Source organism: Nelumbo nucifera, chromosome 2 (genome assembly GCF_055504915.1).
Source record: "Nelumbo nucifera cultivar China Antique chromosome 2, China Antique-T2T, whole genome shotgun sequence".
Classification (NCBI taxonomy): domain Eukaryota; kingdom Viridiplantae; phylum Streptophyta; class Magnoliopsida; order Proteales; family Nelumbonaceae; genus Nelumbo; species Nelumbo nucifera.
This window is the reverse complement of record NC_142650.1, coordinates 43,373,496-43,394,246: the sequence shown is the minus strand read 5'-3', so window position 1 is coordinate 43,394,246 and position 20,751 is coordinate 43,373,496. Positions and strand designations below refer to the sequence as shown.

General features: G+C 38.4%; 2 protein-coding genes across 4 annotated transcripts in view; both read left to right on the top strand.

Annotated features, from left to right (window-relative positions):
• Window positions 1-10,063, top strand: part of LOC104588665 (V-type proton ATPase subunit a1-like) — a 90,476-nt gene extending 80,413 nt beyond the window's left edge. Inside the window, exons 14-18 of one of the 3 annotated variants that reach the window (XM_010246689.3) lie at window positions 6,091-6,274; window positions 6,395-6,478; window positions 7,237-7,430; window positions 7,514-7,573; window positions 9,499-10,063. In XM_010246689.3, the coding sequence (XP_010244991.1) occupies window positions 6,091-6,274; window positions 6,395-6,478; window positions 7,237-7,430; window positions 7,514-7,573; window positions 9,499-9,703 (727 nt within the window). In that variant the 3' untranslated portion in view covers window positions 9,704-10,063. Of the gene's footprint in view, window positions 1-6,090; window positions 6,275-6,394; window positions 6,479-7,236; window positions 7,431-7,513; window positions 7,574-7,618; window positions 7,860-9,498 lie in introns of those variants that run through there. The other 2 variants (XM_088897477.1, XM_088897478.1) reach the window with 2 other exon arrangements.
• A 5,080-nt stretch (window positions 10,064-15,143) lies between these two features.
• LOC104588666 (uncharacterized) lies at window positions 15,144-20,273 on the top strand. The gene is made up of 5 exons (XM_010246690.3): window positions 15,144-15,599; window positions 16,157-16,408; window positions 18,649-18,792; window positions 18,880-19,563; window positions 19,649-20,273. The coding sequence occupies exons 1-5, from the start codon at window positions 15,492-15,494 to the stop codon at window positions 19,889-19,891; spliced, it is 1,431 nt and encodes a 476-aa protein (XP_010244992.1). The 5' UTR covers window positions 15,144-15,491; the 3' UTR covers window positions 19,892-20,273.
• Window positions 20,274-20,751: the final 478 nt, after the last annotated feature.

The window sequence follows — 20,751 nt, the reverse complement described above, 5'->3', positions numbered from 1 at the left end:
TTTGAACCAAAATCCCACAAGTGTATCTTCCTTGCTTATGTCTCCATGGATGTCACCTTTGATGAGCTCTCTTCCTTTTATGATTCTTCTCAGGAGAGGCATTGTCCAAAGGGGGAGAATTTGTCACAGTTGTTTGCTCTTCCCCTTCTTGTCCCAATTGAATCTTCTGTTGAGACTCCTCCTCCTTCAAATGAGTCAAGAGAGGATTAGTCATTTCTTTCTCAACGACAAGGAACCAGAAATGAGCATATTGTTTCCCCTACAGCACATGAACCTCCTGCACTTCCAATCACATAAGAGAGAACAGGTACTGGTGCAGCCCCTTTGGAGTCATCCTTCCCAGACCTTGATACCCCTATTGCTATTAGGAAAGGAAAAAGGAAGTGTACTGCACATTGCATTTCCAAACACCTTTCTTATAGTTTGCTCTCTCCTTCATATTTTGCCTACCTTTCTTCTGTTGCTTCTAACCCAATTCCCAGGTCTGTGTCAAAAGCTCTTACTATTCCAGAACGGAGGGATGCTATGAGAACAGAAATCGATGCCCTGCACAAAAATGATACTTGGGAAGTGGTCGATTTGCTTGAAGGGAAGGATCTAGTAGGCTGTAAGTGGGTTTTTACTATTAAATATCATGTTGATGGCACCATTGAAAGGTACAAGGCTAGGCTGGTTGCTAAAGGTTATACACGGACATATGGGATTGATTATCTAGAGACCTTTGCTACTGTTGCCAAGATGACTTCTGTGAGAGTTCTGCTATCTCTGGCTGCACACTCAGACTGGCCACTTTATCAGCTGGATGTAAAGAATGTGTTTCTGAATGGAGAGTTACATGAGGAGGTCTATATGTCTCTTCCTCCAGGGATGTATGAAACAGATATGAAAGGGAAGGTCTGCAAGCTAAAGAAATCTCTTTATGGACTTAAACAGTTCCCTAGAGCATGGTTTGAAAGGTTTAGGACTGCCCTTGTTAGCTTTGGCTATGTACAGACACAGTTTGATCATACCTTCTTTGTGAAGAGGAGAGGATCCTTGGTCGTTTACCTGATTGTGTATGTTGATGATATTGTTGTGACTGGTAATGATGTATCAGGGATTAATGATCTCAAATCCTTCCTTCATACAGAGTTTGAGATCGAATATCTGGGGGAATTGAGATACTTTCTTGGAATAGAAGTTGCTAGATCCAAGGATGGGATCCTTATCTCTCAGAGAAAGTATGTACTTGATTTGCTCTCTGAAACAGGAAAGATGGGTGCTAGACCAGTTGCTACTCCTATTGATATGAGTCATAAACCCTTTGCTTCATATGGAATATTGTTGAAAGATAAGGGAGTCTTCCAGAGACTACTTGGAAAACTTTTCTATCTATGCATGACTCGGCCAGACATTGCATATGCTGTCAATTGCATTAGTCAGTTCATGCATGCTCCCAGGGATACTCACATGGTAGCAGCAGAAAGGATTCTATGTTATTTGAAGGGTTCCCTTGGAAAGGGAATTCTATTTGCTAAGCATGGCCATATGAAACTTGAAGCCTACACAGATGTTGATTGGGCTGGAAACATTGACGACAGAAGATCTACCTCTGAGTACTATAGCTTGGTGGCAGGTAATATTGTCTCTTGGAGAAGCAAGAAACAATCAGTTGTTGCCCGATCTTCAGCCGAAGTTGAATACAGAGCCATGGCTCATGGAGTTTCTGAACTACTATGGCTTAGATCCTTGATGGAGGAACTGGGTATTGAGCATGATAAGCCAATGATGTTATACTGTGATAATCAGGCTGCCATCAACATTGCTCACAATCCAGTACAACATGACAGAACTAAACATATTGAAGTTGACAAACACTTCATTCGAGAAAAAGTAGCTTCTGGAGAGGTGTGTCTACCTTTGATCACTTCTGAAGGACAGTTAGCTGATTTCCTCACCAAGAGCATTCCCAAGGCTAAACTTCAGCATGATACTAGCAAGCTTGGCATGATTGACATCTATGCTCAGCTTGAGGGGGAGTGTAGAGAAGATGGGCCGAATGGCCCATAGGCTGTTTATCTTTTTTTATCTTTTATGTTCTTTGCTGTAATGAGCCTTAATCTGGGCTTTATTTTTTCTTATGTTATGTTTTTTAATTTTCCGCCCAACTAGGGGCCTCTCTGTAAATTACTAAAGCTTAACTTAATGAAATAGAATTATGGGAGTAAGAGAGGAGGTTATATTCGAAGATCTCTCTCTCTGAACCCTAGTTGCCGCCACCTTCTTCTTCTTCTTCTTCTCTCTTCTTGAAACCTGATTTCTGCTACTTTCTTTTGATTTTCTACAACTTTTTAAACAGTCCTTTCTTTTGAAAAGACTGTTTTTCTTCTGTGTCCAACATTGTTGTGTACTAATCAACTTACTCCCATCTTCTATCCTTCATAACACCTCACCCTTTCAATGCTTATTTGATCGTCCACCAGACTTCTCTTCACTCCATGTGTTTGGATGTGTTTGCTTTGTTCACCTTCTACCTTATGAACACATTAAGCTATCTTCTTAGTCTGTCTTATGTGCTTTTATGGGATATGGTTTAGAACATAAGTTATTCCTCTACTATGATCCCTCTTCACGTTGCATTCGCATCCCTAGGAATTTTATTTTTCTTGAGAGTGTTTCTTACTTCCACCATATTGCAAACCTTACCCTTGACCAAGAAGCCACTATTTCTTCTTGCCTCCCAAACCAAACTGCCAAGAATTCTTTAAACCTCCACCTCAGAAGACCCCTAAGGGACTCGGAGATTTCTGATTTAATAGCCCTAATCCAAACCCTCAAAGATGCCTACATATCCCCCTCTCATTCCGACACCCGAATATGGACCTTTCACCCAAATGGCGAATTCTCTTCTAAGTCTATGTTCAGGGCTTTGATTGCTCATGATCAGCATTCCTCTTTTCCTTGCAAGAAAATCTTGTGTAGCCACATCCCTTCAAGAATTTGCTTCTTTGTTTGGGAAGCCTGTCTCCAGAAAGTTAATACTTGTGATCTCCTACAGAAAAAACTTTTGGGAAGACCACATTATGGACATGTTTGTATTTTGTCTCAGCGAGGGTGAATCTGCAGACCACATTCTTCTTAACTGCAGTTTCACGCAAAGGACATGGTCCCACTTCTTGAATATGGCAGGTTATAGCTGGGCTTTTCCAAAACACATTATGGACATATTGAATCAGTGGCAAGGAACAGGGCTAAGCAAAAGGGGTAAAGTCTTTTGGCAAAATCAGTGCTACATGCAGTGTTGTAGGGTGTTTGGGATGAAAGAAACAACCGCATTTTTGACAATAAAAGCAGAACTTTGGAGGAATTAATCTCAGATATTACCTACCTTTGCATCCTTTGGACTGTGAATTCAGCTCTGTTCAAAGGACTTTCAGTCGATGATCTTATCAGAGATATTCACCCCTTTCTGTTTCTCCCTCATCCCCAGCAAACATCCTTGAGACTTCCCATACCCATTAGTGAAGGAGTAATAAACCTTAATTTTGACGGTTGTGCCTTAAGTAATCCTGGCCTTGCAGGTATTGGTGGTACAGTAAGGGACAAAAGGGGCAATATTTGCTGGACTTTTAGTGGTCCAATCGGCTGGGCTGACTCCACTATGGCTGAAGTGATGGCTGCTCTCACTGGAATCAGGACAATAAAGAATTTGGGAATTCAGAATTTGATCATTGCAGGTGATTCAGCAAATACGATAAAATGGTTAAGAGACAAAGAGGGCCCTTGGAGACTGAAGCTTGGGATTCTTTGGATGGTTTGAATGTTAATTTAGTTTGGATTCCTAGGGAACACAATCATACTGCAGATGGCCTAGCTAAATTTGGTGTGTATTTGGAGCATTTGTATAGCAACAAGCTTCCTCCTTTGTAACTTGTAGGGGTTCCCCCCCTGCTTTGTATATCTCCCCTTGATCCCCCCCCCCCACTTATTTTCTTAATAAATTCTGGTTAAATTTTCTCAAAAAAAAATATTGCAAAACTTCCTACTACTTTTGTCTCTATTTTGCATTCCTTTGATACTGCAGGTGCTTCCAGCTCATATCCATCTATTCTTACACTTCTCTGACTTTATACAAGAAGGTGAGCTACTATGCCTAAGCCTATCCTCTCCTCTTCTTCGCCTCCAACTGCTGTTCCAGCACATCTTCCCACTTACACCATAAGTGCTCCACCCCCTCCACCTTGTGATTCCTTACCATCACCCCCTCCCCCTTTATGTAGATCATCTCGTGTTTCCCAGTCTCTTGATCGCTATGGTTTCTCTACAGGCTATAGTTCCTTTCCTGCAATTTTGTCCTCCACAAATGTTCCCCAAACTTACCAACAGGCAGTGGCTGTTCCGCATTGAAAAGAAGCTATGGATACTGAGATACAATCAATCTCTCCTTGAAAATGATATTTGGGATCTAGTTCCTGCCCCTCCAGATGCTTCAATTATTGGAAATAAATGGGTTTATTCAGTGAAGCTGAATTCTGAATCCTGTAGCCAAGACGACAATTGCCTGTCTGATTTTTGCTATTTCTGCTATTAAATAGTGGGACATTCATCAGATGGATGGCAAGAATTCCTTCCTTCATGGTCAGTTGAAGGAAACTGCCTATATGAATCCTCCACTCGGTTATTGTGATGATCCCAATCTAGTCTGCCGCCACGAGCCTGGTTTGAAAGGTTCCACAATGTTATTACTACTGCTGGATTTTCTCAGAATCCTGACTATTCAGTATTTCTCATGAAGTGGCCTCAAGGTCTCACACTTCTATATGTTGATGACATTCTCATTACAAGGGATGACAGTATGACACCGAAGGATTACAAGGGATCTTAGGAACCTCACATATTTTCTGGGGTTGGAAGTCTATCGCTCTTCCCATGGATACTTTATAAATTAGCAAAAGTATGCCATAGATCTTGTGAAACTTGCCAGTTTAACTGATGACAAGCAAGTTGATACTCCTATTTAGGTTAATCTAAAGTTGTCCAAAGATGATGGTGAACCTCTACATGATGCTACACTGTATAGGCAACTTATTGGCAACCTCATTTATCTTACCATGACCAGATTGGGCATTTCCTATGCTGTCCAAGTTGTTAGCCAGATTGTCTCCTCTCCTAGACATCCTCACCTAACAGTTGTTCTTATGGATCATTCATTAAATACGAGGTTCCTTATCTCATGGACTGTTTTTCTCTTCTTCACCCCCCTTTCACTTGACTGCATATGCTGATGTTAATTGGGCCGGATGCCCTGACACAAGAAGGTCCACTACCAGGTGGTGTGTTTTCCTAGGAGATTCCCTCATTTCATGGAAGTGTAAGAAGCAATAGTCTGTTTCAAAATCTTCCATAGAAGATGAATATCAAGCTATGCATTTGTGTGCAGTGGTCTGATCTGGCTCCGTGCTTTACTTCATGATCTCTTTATGGATATACCATCCCCAATTCCTCTCCATGCAGATAATGTTAGTGCCATCAAGATTGCCTCTAATCCAGTCTTCTATGAGTGTGCCAAACACATAGAGGTTGATTGCCACTTCATCAGAGACCAATTTCTTGTGGGCTTATATCTCTCCCTCGTGTCTCCTCTAGTCTTCAGTTGGCTGACCTTTTCACTAAGGTTATGACTCAGGCTCGCCGTCAATTCTTAGTTGACAAACTGATGCTTACCTCAGCATCAGTTTGAGGGGGGTTTAGAGATAGTATATTATAGGCTTGGGATCATGGTTATATCTTGTATTATAAGCTTTGTATCATATGTAATGTTTTTGCTCTCTTTTCTCTCTCAGTTACTTATGGAGGGCAGATTTGTCCTTTCAGCCTCCTGTAACATTTTAATATAAATACAAATTCTTTCTTGGGCATGGCTTACTGTGAACCACACCCAGAAACCCTATTCTTGTTTCATTCAAATGGTGTTGACAATTGTATCCTTGCAAACTTTACATTGTAGGAAGGTTTTACTTTTATTAAGACTGAAACTGACATTTTGGACTGAATTAGATTGAATTAGTTTGGTTTCAAATTTATAATTACTTTCATTTTTTATGGTTTTAGGTATCAATTTGTGCCACAGATGATCTTTCTTAACAGTCTATTTGGGTATCTTTCCCTCCTCATTGTCATCAAGTGGTGCACAGGGTCTCAAGCAGACCTTTACCATGTGATGATTTACATGTTCTTGAGCCCCACTGAGGATCTTGGTGAGAACCAGTTGTTTTGGGGCCAGAAGCCACTGCAGGTATCAGCTGTTACCTCCTTACTAATTCCGAAGTGCTCTGTTTGTTACTTTTATCACCTCCCTCACTCTTGTTTGTCTCTAGTTTTGTTTGGGTTGATCGATTCCAAATTTTTCTTGCAGATGTTGCTGTTGCTTTTGGCTGTTGTAGCTGTTCCTTGGATGCTCTTTCCAAAACCTTTCATTTTGAGGAAGCTTCATCTAGAGGTATACTATATGTTGATCAATTTTTTATGATCTTTCATATAATATTCAACATAATTCAATTAGAGCCATTCTATGATTCTATCTCCATGTAGTTACTAATTAGCAAATAATATCAGAATTTTCTAATTCTTCAACTCATTTTACTCTTTTCCTTGCTACCATTTCCTCCTTGATGCTTCATTGGTGGATGACACTATCTGTGGTTACTTTGACCTTGTTAACAAATAAAAGGGTTTAGCTTCTGTACTTGGGCTGCTTATTAGGTGCCTAGTTAAGGGCATCTTTATAATTTTATCATTTAATATAGAAGTTATGATAGAGGGGCATGAGAACCAAGACGGATATTTGTTCTCTCATGTTGTCTCTTTTCTTGCAAATATACATCAAATCTTTCATTGAAATCTAGTATGTTTATCAACATGATCCATCAAACATAATCCTCATCATCTTTCATATGTATATTTAATGTATTTTATTATCATTTATTGAAAATGAACATTTAGAGAATCTATTTGGTTATTTCCTATGATACCTAGATAACTATACATGCCTAGCATACCAGTGTTGGATACAATACCAGACACTGCATGGGTACTTCTAGATGTACTTTGTAGCATTAAAACTTCTGCTTTGACGAAAAGTGATTCTTTTCATATTTTAACAATATTCTTTGCCCAGTATTTTGTAGTTTGTGGTTTTCTGTCAAATTGCTTTGAGGGCTGGAAACCTATTATTGATTTTATTTGTGATATTTGTAGAGATTTCAAGGTCGTACTTATGGCATTCTTGACACCTCTGATATGGATCTGGATGTTGAACCTGATTCTGCAAGGCACCATGTTGATGAATTTAATTTTAGTGAGGTGTTTGTGCATCAAATGATACATTCTATCGAGTTTGTCCTTGAAGCAGTGTCGAATACTGCATCTTACCTACGTCTCTGGGCTCTAAGGTACATCATATTTGGCCCTTTGTTTCCATCATATTCTTTTCAAAACTTATATTTTTTTATCGATTACCCTGCTCTTATAACAGTTTAGCCCACTCAGAGTTGTCAACTGTATTCTATGAGAAAGTTCTCCTTCTAGCCTGGGGGTGAGTTTGAATCCTATCTTATGGCATACTCGTTTTCTTTTTCAGATTTTTCCTGTTCAATTGCTGCTCAACATGTGCATTGGAATATTCTGTGCAATCACTAGTAGCCATAAAGAAGAAAGCTATGAGCAATATATATATATATATATATATATATATGTGTGTGTGTGTGTGTGTGTGTGTGTGTGATTCATTGGAGGATTAAGGAGTTTGTCTGTATGGGGGGTGTGAACCATTGTAAGAATACAACAAAGTAAACTTAAACTATTATAACATTCATTCTGCCTACAGAGAGAAAATTACCTAGGTGGTTTAACATGAAAAATATTACCTAGATTTATTGGACCAGATAAGGTTTCCAGTGTTGGCTATGTGGCAAACTAAAAAATTATCTTGCTTGAGTTATTTTAATATATTAAGTCCAGCTAATATTGAAGGGTACCAATGATTACCGTTTTGGGCTAAAAGTCCTTTATGGTCATGAAGGATGCAACAAGTATTAGTATACCATGTTATTTGTATTAAGGAAACAATTATTCAGATTCTTCAGAAATTTAACTAGTATGCCTAACGTTGGAAAAATCATTACAATAGTCAATATTTTCCAAACCAGATTGCATCTGAAATTACAGGTTAAAACAATTTGTATGCAATTCTTAAGTGTGAAACTGAACTGATGCCATTTCAGTAAGCAGTGGAAGAAAACCCAAGAAACTCTAACTTGTTATAGGTTATGAAATGTGGAATCACAGAGTTAGCATTCATATTCTTTGAAGAACAATCTTTGACTAGTGACTGCAGAAGTCTGGTGCCAAGATTTTTTCCAAATTTCTTGGGTTGGTTCATCATCATCATCATCTAAGCCTTATTATCCCAACTATATGGGGTCAGCTACATGAATCCTGTTTTGCCATTCCATTCCATTTATCCATTGTTAAATTATGAATGCTTAAATCATTTCTTACTATTTCAACCCATGTCCTTTTTGGTCTGCCCCTAGCCTTCTAGCCCCCTTCAACTTTCAACTTAAAACAGATTGCTTCTCTGGTCTAGATATACTTTTTACCTATTTAGTAAGTGTTATCATGATCTAGAAATACTTGAATAAGTTTTGGAAAATGTATGAACATGGTACAAGTTTGTGGCAGAGGGGTTTGTACCTTTTGGTCAATTGAGTTAGTAAACTGGTCTTAGGAAGCGTTATTACCCAATGCTGGTCCCAGCTATCTGCGGTCTTGGTAGGGGTAGACTGGGTACAGTCCTAACCTTTATCGGCCATTATGAAGTATTTCCGAATTTGGTCATATGTTGAGAGCGTTTTGTACTTCTTAAGGGTGGCTATTTGATAAGGAGTTCAGATCTGCTGGCCACATTCATCCAGCCCCACATTGAAAACATCTCTTGTACCATATATAGCCGATGTTCCTGTTGTTGGCTGGATGAATGTGGCCAGCAATGTGTTGTGGTCAGCAGATCCAGACTCTATGATAAGGGGACTACAAGGGGAAACTTCTCTGACAAAGGATTGGAATCTATTTGACACCCATATCCCCCTTGTATTGCCATTATATCTAACATCTATCCACTGGTGAATTACGTGAGTTGTCCCTTCCTTAATGGTGACCCATCCTTAAATGGAGGAAAGAAGTCTCTATAGTGTCCGCAGTTTAAATTTTAGAGAAAATGTTAGCTTTGGCTTTGAGCTGCTTGGCTTGGATTAGTCACTTTGAAAAAGGTTCATTTCCTTTGGTTTCCTAAGGTGGATTAAATTAGCATAAATTCATCATTATGTAAGCCTTGTCCCAATTATTTGCATGCATTTTCTGGTGCACCGTGCACGCACATCCATATTAATAATTTTTTCATTGGACATGCATTGGCTTGTGAATATCATCCCTATTTGATGATGGCAATGACTATGGCAGGTTTGACAGCATTCTTATCCGACTGGTAGGGCTTGCAGTTTTTGCCTTTGCGACAGCCTTCATCTTGCTCATGATGGAGACACTCAGTGCGTTTCTCCATGCCTTACGTCTACATTGGGTGGAATTCCAGAACAAGTTCTACCACGGAGATGGATACAAGTTCAGACCCTTGTCTTTTGCTTCGTTGCCTGATGATGAAGATTAATCTACTAATTTCCCTTGGGGGTCACTATTTTTGAATTTTGATCTTAACATTTGAAAGTGGAAGTACAAAGACTACAAGATATAAGGATCTGATTATTGCAGCCCAGACTGGATTTTCTTAAGCTGATATGAAAAATCCTGTTTGGGCTGCAAATGTCAATATCTTCTCCTAGCTGTACCATTTGCAGCTTCGCTCTGAAAATGTAAACATCCCTGTAGAGAAGTCTGTATGACCCGGTCAATCAACAATTGAGCCCTGTAAATTTTCTTCAACAAAGCAATTAAATTTCATTGCTTGTAAAGAGGGGTCCAGGATTCCAGAATTCTTAATACCAAATATCTTCTGTTATCAAGTGTAGCAGATCATAGAATCTTGTCATACGGACAGAAACAGGGGTGGATTTTATAGGGCATTGCCCTTCATATAATTTATACTTTTTTGGCAAGAAACATCACTCATAGTCACTGTTTTTTTTGTTTTGGTCTTTTTCATAACGACGAAAGCGTTTAGGCTGATTAAGGTGATCTTCATTAAGAATGTTGAAAATAAGGTGTGCTGCGATTGAGAACGCCAGGCCCCACTATCGTGTGGTTGAAAATTTGTGTTTTTGAACCCATTTTGCTGTACGCACAGGAATGGGAGTGGATTTTGCAGAAAATTACCCTTTACATAAGTGGTTATATTCTTATCCTTTTCTCTTCTTTCATCTAGTTAATAATGAGCTTTGTGACATCACAGTTGTGCAGTTGCTTTTCTTCTTACACATAAAGTTGGGGGAAGGTCTTAATGTCTTATCCTTCTCTCAAGTGGAAAACTTACTGGTTTTCAATGGACGAAAAGAATGTAGGTAAAAATACACTGATTTGGAAAACACTTACTGTTTAGTCGAAACTTACGCAGGAACAACGATCCCAATCCTCTCCAATGATATTAATTACTTTAAGGGCCCATTTGGTTTATGGGTCTGGAATCGAAATCGGAATAGGCCATTAAGATTCCAACTGTTTGGTTGGGCAGATCAATGATAATCCCCATTCGAGGATTCCATTCTGATTTCTATCTGAACTAAACAAGTTATAAAAATAGACCTTCCAATTCTCATTCCAAACAAATTTTGATACTAATTCCGATTCCAATTATAAAGCAAATTATAGGCAGTCCAACAGAAACTATAATCCAAGGCCCAAGCATTGATTGAACGACTCTATAAACCCATCTTGTCATGTTTACTCATCTTTCTAGTGATTTGAGTAGATGTCAATTTTGCGGGATCGTTGGTCAAATATAAGTGTTTTAAAAGAAACAAAATACTAAACACTAACCACATGACTAATCCAGTTTCAGTTTGCTTTTATTTATAAGAAAAACTTGAGTCTTGATTCTTTTCATTTACCGGTCTTAAAGGAAAGTTTGGATGGGATGGATGGATTCAGTCTCTAGTCTCTGTAAAAAAAATCAATTTTATTCTGTAGCCATGTCGTCGGCCACTGAAATTAGATCGAGGCTAAAATGGGACGGGATACCATTGGCAAGGCTCCGAAGAAGAAGGGATGAAATTCGGCGAAAGTTTCTTTATCTTTCAGATGATCAAGGAAGCTCTGTAATTGTAATGATTTAATTCAGGCTGTGTTTGGATTCACTAAAATTAATTGTTGCTTTTTTGAAAATAGTGACGGATGGAAGAGTGTAAAGTTTTACATCGATAAAATTGATGTAGTTTTACATATTATCGATATAAAACTTTAGAGCTAGTGAGTTATCGATGTAAAACTACACTCCATCTAAATGCACACAAAACTGAATTGGAGTATAGCTTTACATCGATAATAATTTTATATCAGTTCTTGATTTACATCGCATCCAAATACAACCTCAGTGTTTTTGAACTGCCACTGACCCAGATGGTCAGACCATTTGGCCTGGAAATTGTCCAGGCAATTGGTTCCGTTTCACCTTCAACTCGGTTCTTGGCCAAAAACTGTTGATTTGGTCAATAACCCACTAGCCTGGTCGATCCACTGACCCATTTGATGGTATTTTACCACTTATTCATTTTAATTATTTTTTTCAGTTAAAACAGGCCATCTGTTCAAATCGAACTATCGACCCAGAAACCAGTGGCCATAACGATTTTGGTTTCAAGTCAGTTTTTAAGCCATTACCAAATAAGAGCTGTTCTGTTCAGTTACATGTGTTGCCTATTATCTTTTCATCCGAGAAGTAGTTTCAGAAATCTTGAAGGGCATGTTCGTGTTCGTTTTCCAGTAAATGAAGTGGGTAAGTCGGTGGGTCTCACACTCTTACGGAAAAGAACGATTCATTAATACCCGTTTGAGATTTGGATGAATCATTTTCCTGTCCTATGAAAATTGTTAACATATGATAAAACAATATTTTCCCTTTCATAATGGTTCTTTCATGAATAAAACAATATTTTCCCTTTCATAATAATACTTTTATGAATAAAATGATCATTGTATAATTTTACATGAAAAACAAAAGAATACTATTAAATATATTTAACTAGTAAAGTATTTTCGAAGTTACATTTCTCTTCTGATTAATCACATTTACTAGATAAATAATTTAGGATTTAATTTAATAAATGAGGTTTAAGAAAAAAACTATGGGAGGTATCTAAATGAGATTTTAAAAGATAATGGCAACTTTTTGCCCCTCATATCAATACAAATGGCATTCTAAAAATAGTATGTATTTGGTATAGCTTTCATTTATTAAATAAATATTTGTACTCCATTTGTCTTCAAAACAGAAAAAATGAATCTTCTCCAATAGTTAGTGTGCACAACCCCTGATATCAATACAATTAGGCGTCATATCAGCGGAGCAATAAATAAATGCTCGACTGTTGATAAAGCGTTAAAATGAATCTTCTCCAATAGTTAGTGTGCACATAAATCAAGACCAAATTTTGTGAATACCAATGTATACGGATGAACATAATTGTCTAAATGATAATTTGACGATGATATGGCACTGTTTATCAAATAAACGGAAACCATACACAACACCGCCATAATAACCAAAACAGAAAATTTTTTTTGAAAAAATATCAATTAAGAGCACATGTATCACCGTATAAGATATCTCGTATTTATTTTATATGGGTATTGCTTACCTTTTCCTCTGGAAGAACGAACAGCGGCGGCAAACCTGTTCTCCTTCTTATCGGCTAGAATCCCTCCACTGGACCACGTCTGCCCTGCCCTATACCTTAGTTTTCTTCTTCTTCTTCTCTCTCTCTTCCTTCCTCTTCCCTCTTCTTTATTCTAGATGGAATATACCAAAATCTCTAGAAAGTTGATGCGAGCTCGTCTTCTGAAGTTGTAAATGGAAAGAGAGGGGCGTTGCAACGTGGTGTTAGGTTATTCTCGGCCTCACTAGCATCGCATGAACTATGGGTTGTTGGTCACTGGATTCTATTGCTAGGGTTGGGGGTTCTTGACTACCCTTTTGCTTTTCAGTTGTGCTCATCGCATGAACTTTAGATGCCATTTCTGACAAAGACGTATCAGCTAGTGGAGAATGCAAGCATGGACGATGCAATCTCGTGGAATGACAACTGCACCACCTTCGTTGTCTGGAAACCTGCAAATTTTGCCTAAGATTTTCTCCCTAAGTACTTCAAATACAATGACTTCATGAGTTTCGTTCCCCAACTTAACACCTACATATGTTATCACTCTTTCCTCCCTCACTCCTCTCTTTCTGTGTAATCGTAATTTTCTTCGTTACGGTCATTTAATTTATTATCGATTATTGTTTTTGCTTTATATTTATTCCAAAGTAAACGAGATACTATTAATAAATAATAATTTTTTCTTCGAGGATCTGGAGTGATCGAATATCTCCGGTGACTTCAGCGTGCATTTGAAGAATTCCGCTTTCAGTGCTCAAGTTTAGATTGATGGTGTGAATGGATCATTCGTCCAAGGAAGCAGAGTCGTTTAATACCCTATGTATTTTATACATGCATACATCTCGTATCATAATGCCCTTAACTGTAATTTTTTTTTTTTCAAACAAACTATCCTGACCTAACTATTATATTGAAAATATTATTTTTATTGATACTATGGGGCCAAAAGTTGCCCTTATCGGCTTAGAACTCCTGTCCAAATACACGAGAGAGACAGTGTGCCTTGAATTTCGACCGTAGGATTGTTTTGAATCTTTTGACAAAATACTTTAGGGGTTTTTATGATTCAGTCCACGCTTAAGTGGAGCTAGGATTTTCTAGGGGTGGACTAAATCCTGCCCGTGGATTGATGTTAAATTCATGGGCAGGATGTGGTTTATAGGGGGGTTATAGTAGACTAAGAGAAGGCTGCAAAAAAAATTTCTGAGGGGTATTGCAGTCCAAAAATCACAATACTTTAAGGTCTTCTTCGCTTTTCAGTAAGTTATTTACTTGGGTAAATACATTTACCTAGGTAAGTTTTTTCTGGGAAACTTAAGTGTATTTACCCATGTTCTTTTGTTTCTCATGTAAATAAGGCAAGGACCATTTTATCCATAAAAATCCATTATTAAAAAGGGCATTTTTATCCCATTCAAGTGTTGGCAACTTTCCTCTTAGGCAGAAAATTTATTTACCCACCTAGGAGATGAGTATCACTTAAGACCCAGGTAAGCGATACCCATGAAAATAAACTTCCCCTGATCCCCATATAAACCTGAAAAAAGAACTTGGGATTCTTGGTCAATGGGAACTAAAATCATATTGACCAATTTTTCCCCTTTCAAAATCTGAAAAAAAAAAACACCCCCTGGCATGGTTGGTTCTTAAAGAATATTTCAATCTGATGCCAGAAAAAACCACACCCCTCCCCCCCCCCCCCCCCCGTCTCGTGCGAGTGCCTCCTCAATGCTTTGATTTCATGTGACACGTCACTACAATATGAGTTGAGTTGATGATCGAGTTGAGACTTGCAGCCGACAGGGAGCTCCTCACACCTGGTGCTTCACACGCACATCCTACCATGCATCGGAAATATCTCTCGTACTTATTAGTCATTATTTACAAGAGATGTTCCCAATGCACGGTGGATGTGCATGTGAGGCGCCCAAACAGATCCCATCACGCATTACGCGACATCACATTGGGCGCCCCACAGTACATCTAAACCGTGCACTGGTAGGAGATATTCTCAATACACGCTTAAATGTGCATGTGGGGCGCCCATGGGACGCGCTACGTGAGGCGCAGATGTAAATTCGCATTGTGCGAGTGTGCATGGAAACAATGAACATCGGGAGAGGTAAGAAGATTAGTTCGATGGGGCACGTGATCACGCAACTGTGATCTGATTTCTACGTTTCTCGATTTGGGCACGAACATCCGCATGTAAGCACGTCAGCTAGTGCAGTCTAAACTCCAAAACAACTCCATTATCATATCATTTGATTCCATATAACTGGGCTACCCAGTTTCTTTATAGCCCCATATCCTTCGCAAAAGGCGTGGGGCTCAACTCAAATCATGTTCATCGTCTCTCAACACTTAGATGGATTGAAGGATCAAACGCCCAGTGTTGATCCCTCCTGCTGATGAATCTGGAGGAGGCAACGAAACAATATTTTATTGGTTTATTTTATTTTTTGATTTTTCTCTAACTGTTCCCTCCTGCTGATGGTCTCTCATGTCGGTTAAATCCTAATGACAGAGAGTTGTGATTTTCTCTAGTTCCCTTCGACACCAATGTGTGTTGATTGTTGAGTTCCAGAACGCTTAAGGAGCTCCCAAATTAGGAAATTCTTTGTATGAATGGATTTTCTTTCGAAGGATTCTCACGGTTGGTTTGCCGAGCTTTGGCGGAGACAGATAGGTCTATCTCAGCCCAGAAGCTTTTCCCGACTAACTGGTGGTTCAATGGTCTGGATCCTTACTGTCTTTCCCCCCTTCCATTGTTCTTCATTTATTCATTTTTTGTGTAATTTCTTTTTTTTTGTTTGGAGAACGTGAAGTCTAAGGTTTGGGATTTCGGCTGAATTGTGGGTTCTTCTTAATGTCTTTTGCTTTTCAAAATCGCTACTACCTAATCTGTTGTAGTATTGTAGATAATCGCTTTTTCTGCATAACTGTGAAATCTGGAAATCTTAAATTCCTTTTTTGTTTTTCGTTCGTGCATTTCTGTTTAGGGTTAATGATGAAGCAGGCGTAGAAGATTTTGGTTTTTGCTTTTCATACTGCGATATTAGAAGACTAAAGATTCAATTTAGAAATCCATTAGGGTAGCCTTAATCACTAAACATGTAAAAATTAAATCCTTTTAGCAACCCATTAATATATTTCGTACTTAAAATGGCAAATCTTCAGGGAAGTGAACACCCTTTCTTCCCGACTGGTCATAAGTTCAATATGCTAAAGAAGTATACGAATGTTATTAAATGTGGTTTATTGTTCTTATGTAATCTTCTTTCCTGCAACAGGTGCTTGTAAAGAAGATTGATCTGTATGGGAAGCTAGATGGCCATGAAGGTTGTGTAAATGCATTAGAGTTCAACTCTACTGGCGACCTTCTTGTGTCAGGTTCTGATGACACAAAAGTTATATTTTGGAACTGGGAAGCTAAAACTAAAAAGTTCTCATATCCCTCTGGCCATACAGACGATATATTCCAGACCAGAATTATGCCATTCACTGATGATCGGACAATAGTTACTTCTGCCGGTGATGGCCAGGTGAATTCTTATATACATTCCTTTACTCAAAGCCTTAAATATGATATTTTGAACAATTCACTTTCGTATTTATCATGTCTTGGTGCTTGACCTGACTATCAATTGCATTGCAATTTTACTTTGGGGTGGTGTTGGTTGAACTTTGATGATAAATAGTTTACATATTTTAACATTCCTGCTGCTAATTTTTAGGAATTTGGTATAGCAGCCTCAGAAATATTATGTTGCTTCAGCTTTTTTTCTGCTGAAATAACTTCTCTTAATCCAATGAAATCCCATAGAGGTGGTTAGTTGCTATTATGGTTGTTTTAATGAGTTGAGCTTGTAACTACATCCACTGAGGCAATGACTTTACTAGCTGATTCTGCTGGCACTTTTAAAACTTGTGTTCATTTCAAAATTTTCATTTATCTTCCTACATTATTAGATTATTTGTATATGTATGCTCAATGTTGGAAGCACCTAATTTTGATACTTAGGTTGAGTTTAACATAGCATATCCATAACTTGTGTCCATATGATAAGGAGGGTTTGCGCCTTAGGCTCCATTTGGAAGGAGTACAAATACAAATATGTAGAGCGTAAAACCTTATATTTTGTATATATTTGTACTGTACATATTTGTATTTGTACTCCTTCCAAACTGAGCCTTATGGATAAAATTGGAATGGATGGGTGATACTGCAGTAGTGGTGGGTGAAATTGATTCCTTGAAAATATAAGGGGCTAATCTGGTTACTCCAAAATTGTAAAAAGGTAAGCCATGTGTTTAAATTTTTATAATAACTTATAAGGGGCTAATGGCCATAAAAAGGATGTTTTGTATTGTGGCTAGATGGTGTTGTGGGCATTTTCTGAACTTCAGTAAGGTTAGGATCTACGTAAAACTCCAGTCCATGAAAGGATTTATCAAGAAAATGAGTTTTCATCTCCTTAAAGCTTACTTGCTAAAAATAACTTTGGCACACCTATATGGATAAGAACTTTATTTTACAAAATGATTGTAACCATACTTCTCTCCCTTTTTTTTATCAATAACACTTTCATTAAATCATCAATAGAAGATTTACAAGAGGAAGACAAACACACTCATCTTCCAAGAGCAACAAAGGACCTTAAGAAAAGGAAAAAGAAAAGGAAAAAACACTAAAGTTATAGCTTAGCCCAAAACAGTGAATCCCTTTCTGCCCCTTGTTTAGCTAAACCATCAGCTAGGGAATTAGCCAATCTTTTAACCCAACACATCTTAACTTCCATCTCCCACACCAGCCACTTAAATTTCCTCCTTTCATTGTTGTACTTCTCTCCCTTTTTAGGAGAGATGCCTTATCTTCGGAACTAAATGTTGAATTCAAGTGGGTGAGAAGGACTGCAAATGGGATTGGCCAATTCCCTTCCTAAGCAGGGGGTCTTAAGACAGCAACTGTTTTGGGCTTCATTGTAAAATTGTTTGTGTTCTCGTTGGGTTGGCAATCTTTTCATGTGAATGTATTGATTTCATCCATCTCCTAACAAAAGTAACGAAATAATGTTCTTTTTTTTTGCTGATCAAAAACAAAATATAAAAGAAATTCTGGGACGATTGGCACTGGAAACTCACTGAAGGCCGAACTTTTGACATACTACAAACAGCTAGGATACAGACATGTTGAGTTGGAAGGGGACTCAAAAGTAGTAATTTCCTGGGCAGCAAACAGCAGCCATACCCCATGGACATTTAAGCATGTGATTAGGGAAGTGGAGAAGATTGCAAAGGAGGTTGAGGCTGAACTTAAATGGGTCCGAAGGAGTGCAAATGGGCTAGCTGATTGTTTAGCAAAACAGGGGGCATTGAGGCAGCAATTATTTTGGGCTGCACTGTAATGACTAATGAGGGATAGAATAGAGTGATTAAAGGGACCAACAGAAATGTCTTGTCTTCCAGAGAGCAAATTGCAGCCTTGGTCTATAACTAAAATGAATATAATCAAGTGGAACTATATCAAGTTAAATACTCAAGTGTGTTTCGATTATATATAGTTTTAAAGAAATGGTCATAGGTCTACATTTTCCATGTGTAACTTGTGTTGTATAATATACCAAGTTGTTCTCCCTTTTAACAATGATCTCCAAACCCATTCTCAGCCGCTCCCTATATAAACCCACTAACCAACTTGCTTGCCTCTTTTCCCCTTTTTCTTGACAAAAAAAGATTAGGAAAAAATAAATAAAGGTTTGTATTGTGAATTCTCTTAATCCAGATCAGGCTTGGCCATATCTTGGAGGATGGACAGGTTGATACAAAAGAGTTGGGGAGCCACCAAGGTCGTGTATACAAGCTTGCCATCGAACCAGGAAGTCCCCACATATTTTACAGCTGTGGTGAGGATGGTTTTATCCAGCATGTAGGTCAAGTTCATATTATTAAGTTTCAGTTATTTCCATTTGTTTTGAAAATAAATTTTTTTAGAACCCTGAATTTGCTCTTGCAGTTTGATCTAAGAAGCCACTCTGCTACCAAACTTTTATGTTGCTCTTCCTTCACCGAAAACAAGCTACCTATCACCAGCATAAGATTAAATTCCATTGTTATTGACCCACAAAACCCAAATTACTTTGCTGTTGGTGGATCTGATGAATATGCACGTGTTTATGACATCAGAAAATATCAGTGGGATGCATCAAGTAATTCAGATACACCTGTGAATACCTTCTGTCCTCATCACTTGATCGGCTCAAATGTTCATATCACTGGATTGGCATACTCAAAGAAGGGCGAGCTGCTCATCTCTTACAATGATGAGCTTGTCTACCTATTTCAAAAGAACATGGGCATAGGCCCTAATCCACGGTCTATTCCAGCTCAGGATATCCAAAAATTGGAGCAGCCACAAGTGTATACAGGGCATAGAAATTCACAAACTGTTAAAGGAGTCAACTTCTTTGGACCCAGCGATGAGTATGTTATGAGTGGGTCAGACTGTGGTCATGTTTTTGTCTGGAAGAAGAAGGGAGGTGAACTCTTGCGGTTAATGGTAGGTGATAGGCATGTAGTAAACCAACTTGAGCCCCATCCTCACAGTCCTATTTTTGCCACTAGCGGGATAGAAAAAAATGTCAAGGTCTGGGCTCCTTTGGCTAATTGTCCCATTCCATTACCTGACAATGCAGAAGAGGTACTTTCTTAAGTTCAAACTGGAAAGTTAACTCAAAATGTCTGCTGCTTTTATTTATGCCTTATTCTTGGTTATCTTCTGACAGATAATGCAGGCTAATAGGCAGGGTAGAGAAGATCGTGCACGAATTACACTTACTCCTGATGTCATCATGCATGTACTGAGGATGCAGAGAAGGCAGACATTAGCTTACATTGAAAGGAGATACACCAGACTTGATCTTGAGAGCGATGAAGAAGATGAAGGAGACACGTATACTTTTGGATTGTCAGATGGTTATGCCTCTTCTGAAGAAGGCTTAAATTCCAGAGAGTGCAACATTAGCTAATATATGTATGGTTGGTTCATGTGTAAGCCAATGTTCACCAGGGCCATTTCCTACAGTCATTGTAAGATATAGCATCAGAATGTGGGTTAAGGTAGCCACTTTGTACCCAAAAAAATGTCGGGAGTTGGGACCATGTCTCTTCCACTCCTTTTCTATTGCTTTCTTTTGTCTGCAAATACCATGGTATGACTCATGCCATAAGATTCAGATTTAGTTTTTCCTTAAAACAGTCGATTACAGAATTGGTTAGGAAGACATAGAAACCTTCATCACGAATCATGACATGATGCTTGAACCCACTTGTAGAACATGAGTTTGTAGTGGACTGTGTTTTGGCAAAAAATTGGACAAACTGGTGCCTTGTTCATCTCTCTGCTTCAGCAGTAAAAAATCACCTTGTGGTTGGTATGAGTTCAAAGCATTTCAAAGAACTATTCATCAATGATCGTTTGTTACTCAACATCACAAGACTACATAGCAACACTTTTTCCAAATAAGTAAAGATAAGCTCATGCTTCATGTATACTTATAGAGTCCACTGCAATCCATATGACCAAAGCACACACATCTTTCCAAAAAACAAAAAAAAAAGGCTCATGCCTTATGAATACCACATTTGACATCAAGTTTCCAGCTTGTCACCTACATTAGTTCAGGTCATTTTGCAGGGGCTTTAAATTGAAGTTCCATAATTGTGATTTGTGAGGGATTTCCAAAGCAGACATCTTTTGTGATCTTTTTTTTTTTTTTCAAAGCAGCCATGGTGCTCAAAAGATTAATAAAAGAATGGCCAGTACCGAATGTTGGTCCCAGACTCCCAGCTGCTATATTGGGACGGGTCGTGGGTGAACTACTGGAGT

What these genes read in the sequence shown, in the direction of transcription:
- LOC104588666 (XM_010246690.3), top strand. Translation starts at nt 15,492, where the DNA reads ATGGATTTTCTTTCGAAGGATTCTCACGGTTGGTTTGCCGAGCTTTGG. An exon ending in AGGATGGTTTTATCCAGCAT is followed by an intron (nt 18,793 to 18,879) that starts GTAGGTCAAGTT and finishes TTGCTCTTGCAG; the next exon opens with TTTGATCTAAGAAGCCACTC. An exon ending in TACCTGACAATGCAGAAGAG is followed by an intron (nt 19,564 to 19,648) that starts GTACTTTCTTAA and finishes ATCTTCTGACAG; the next exon opens with ATAATGCAGGCTAATAGGCA.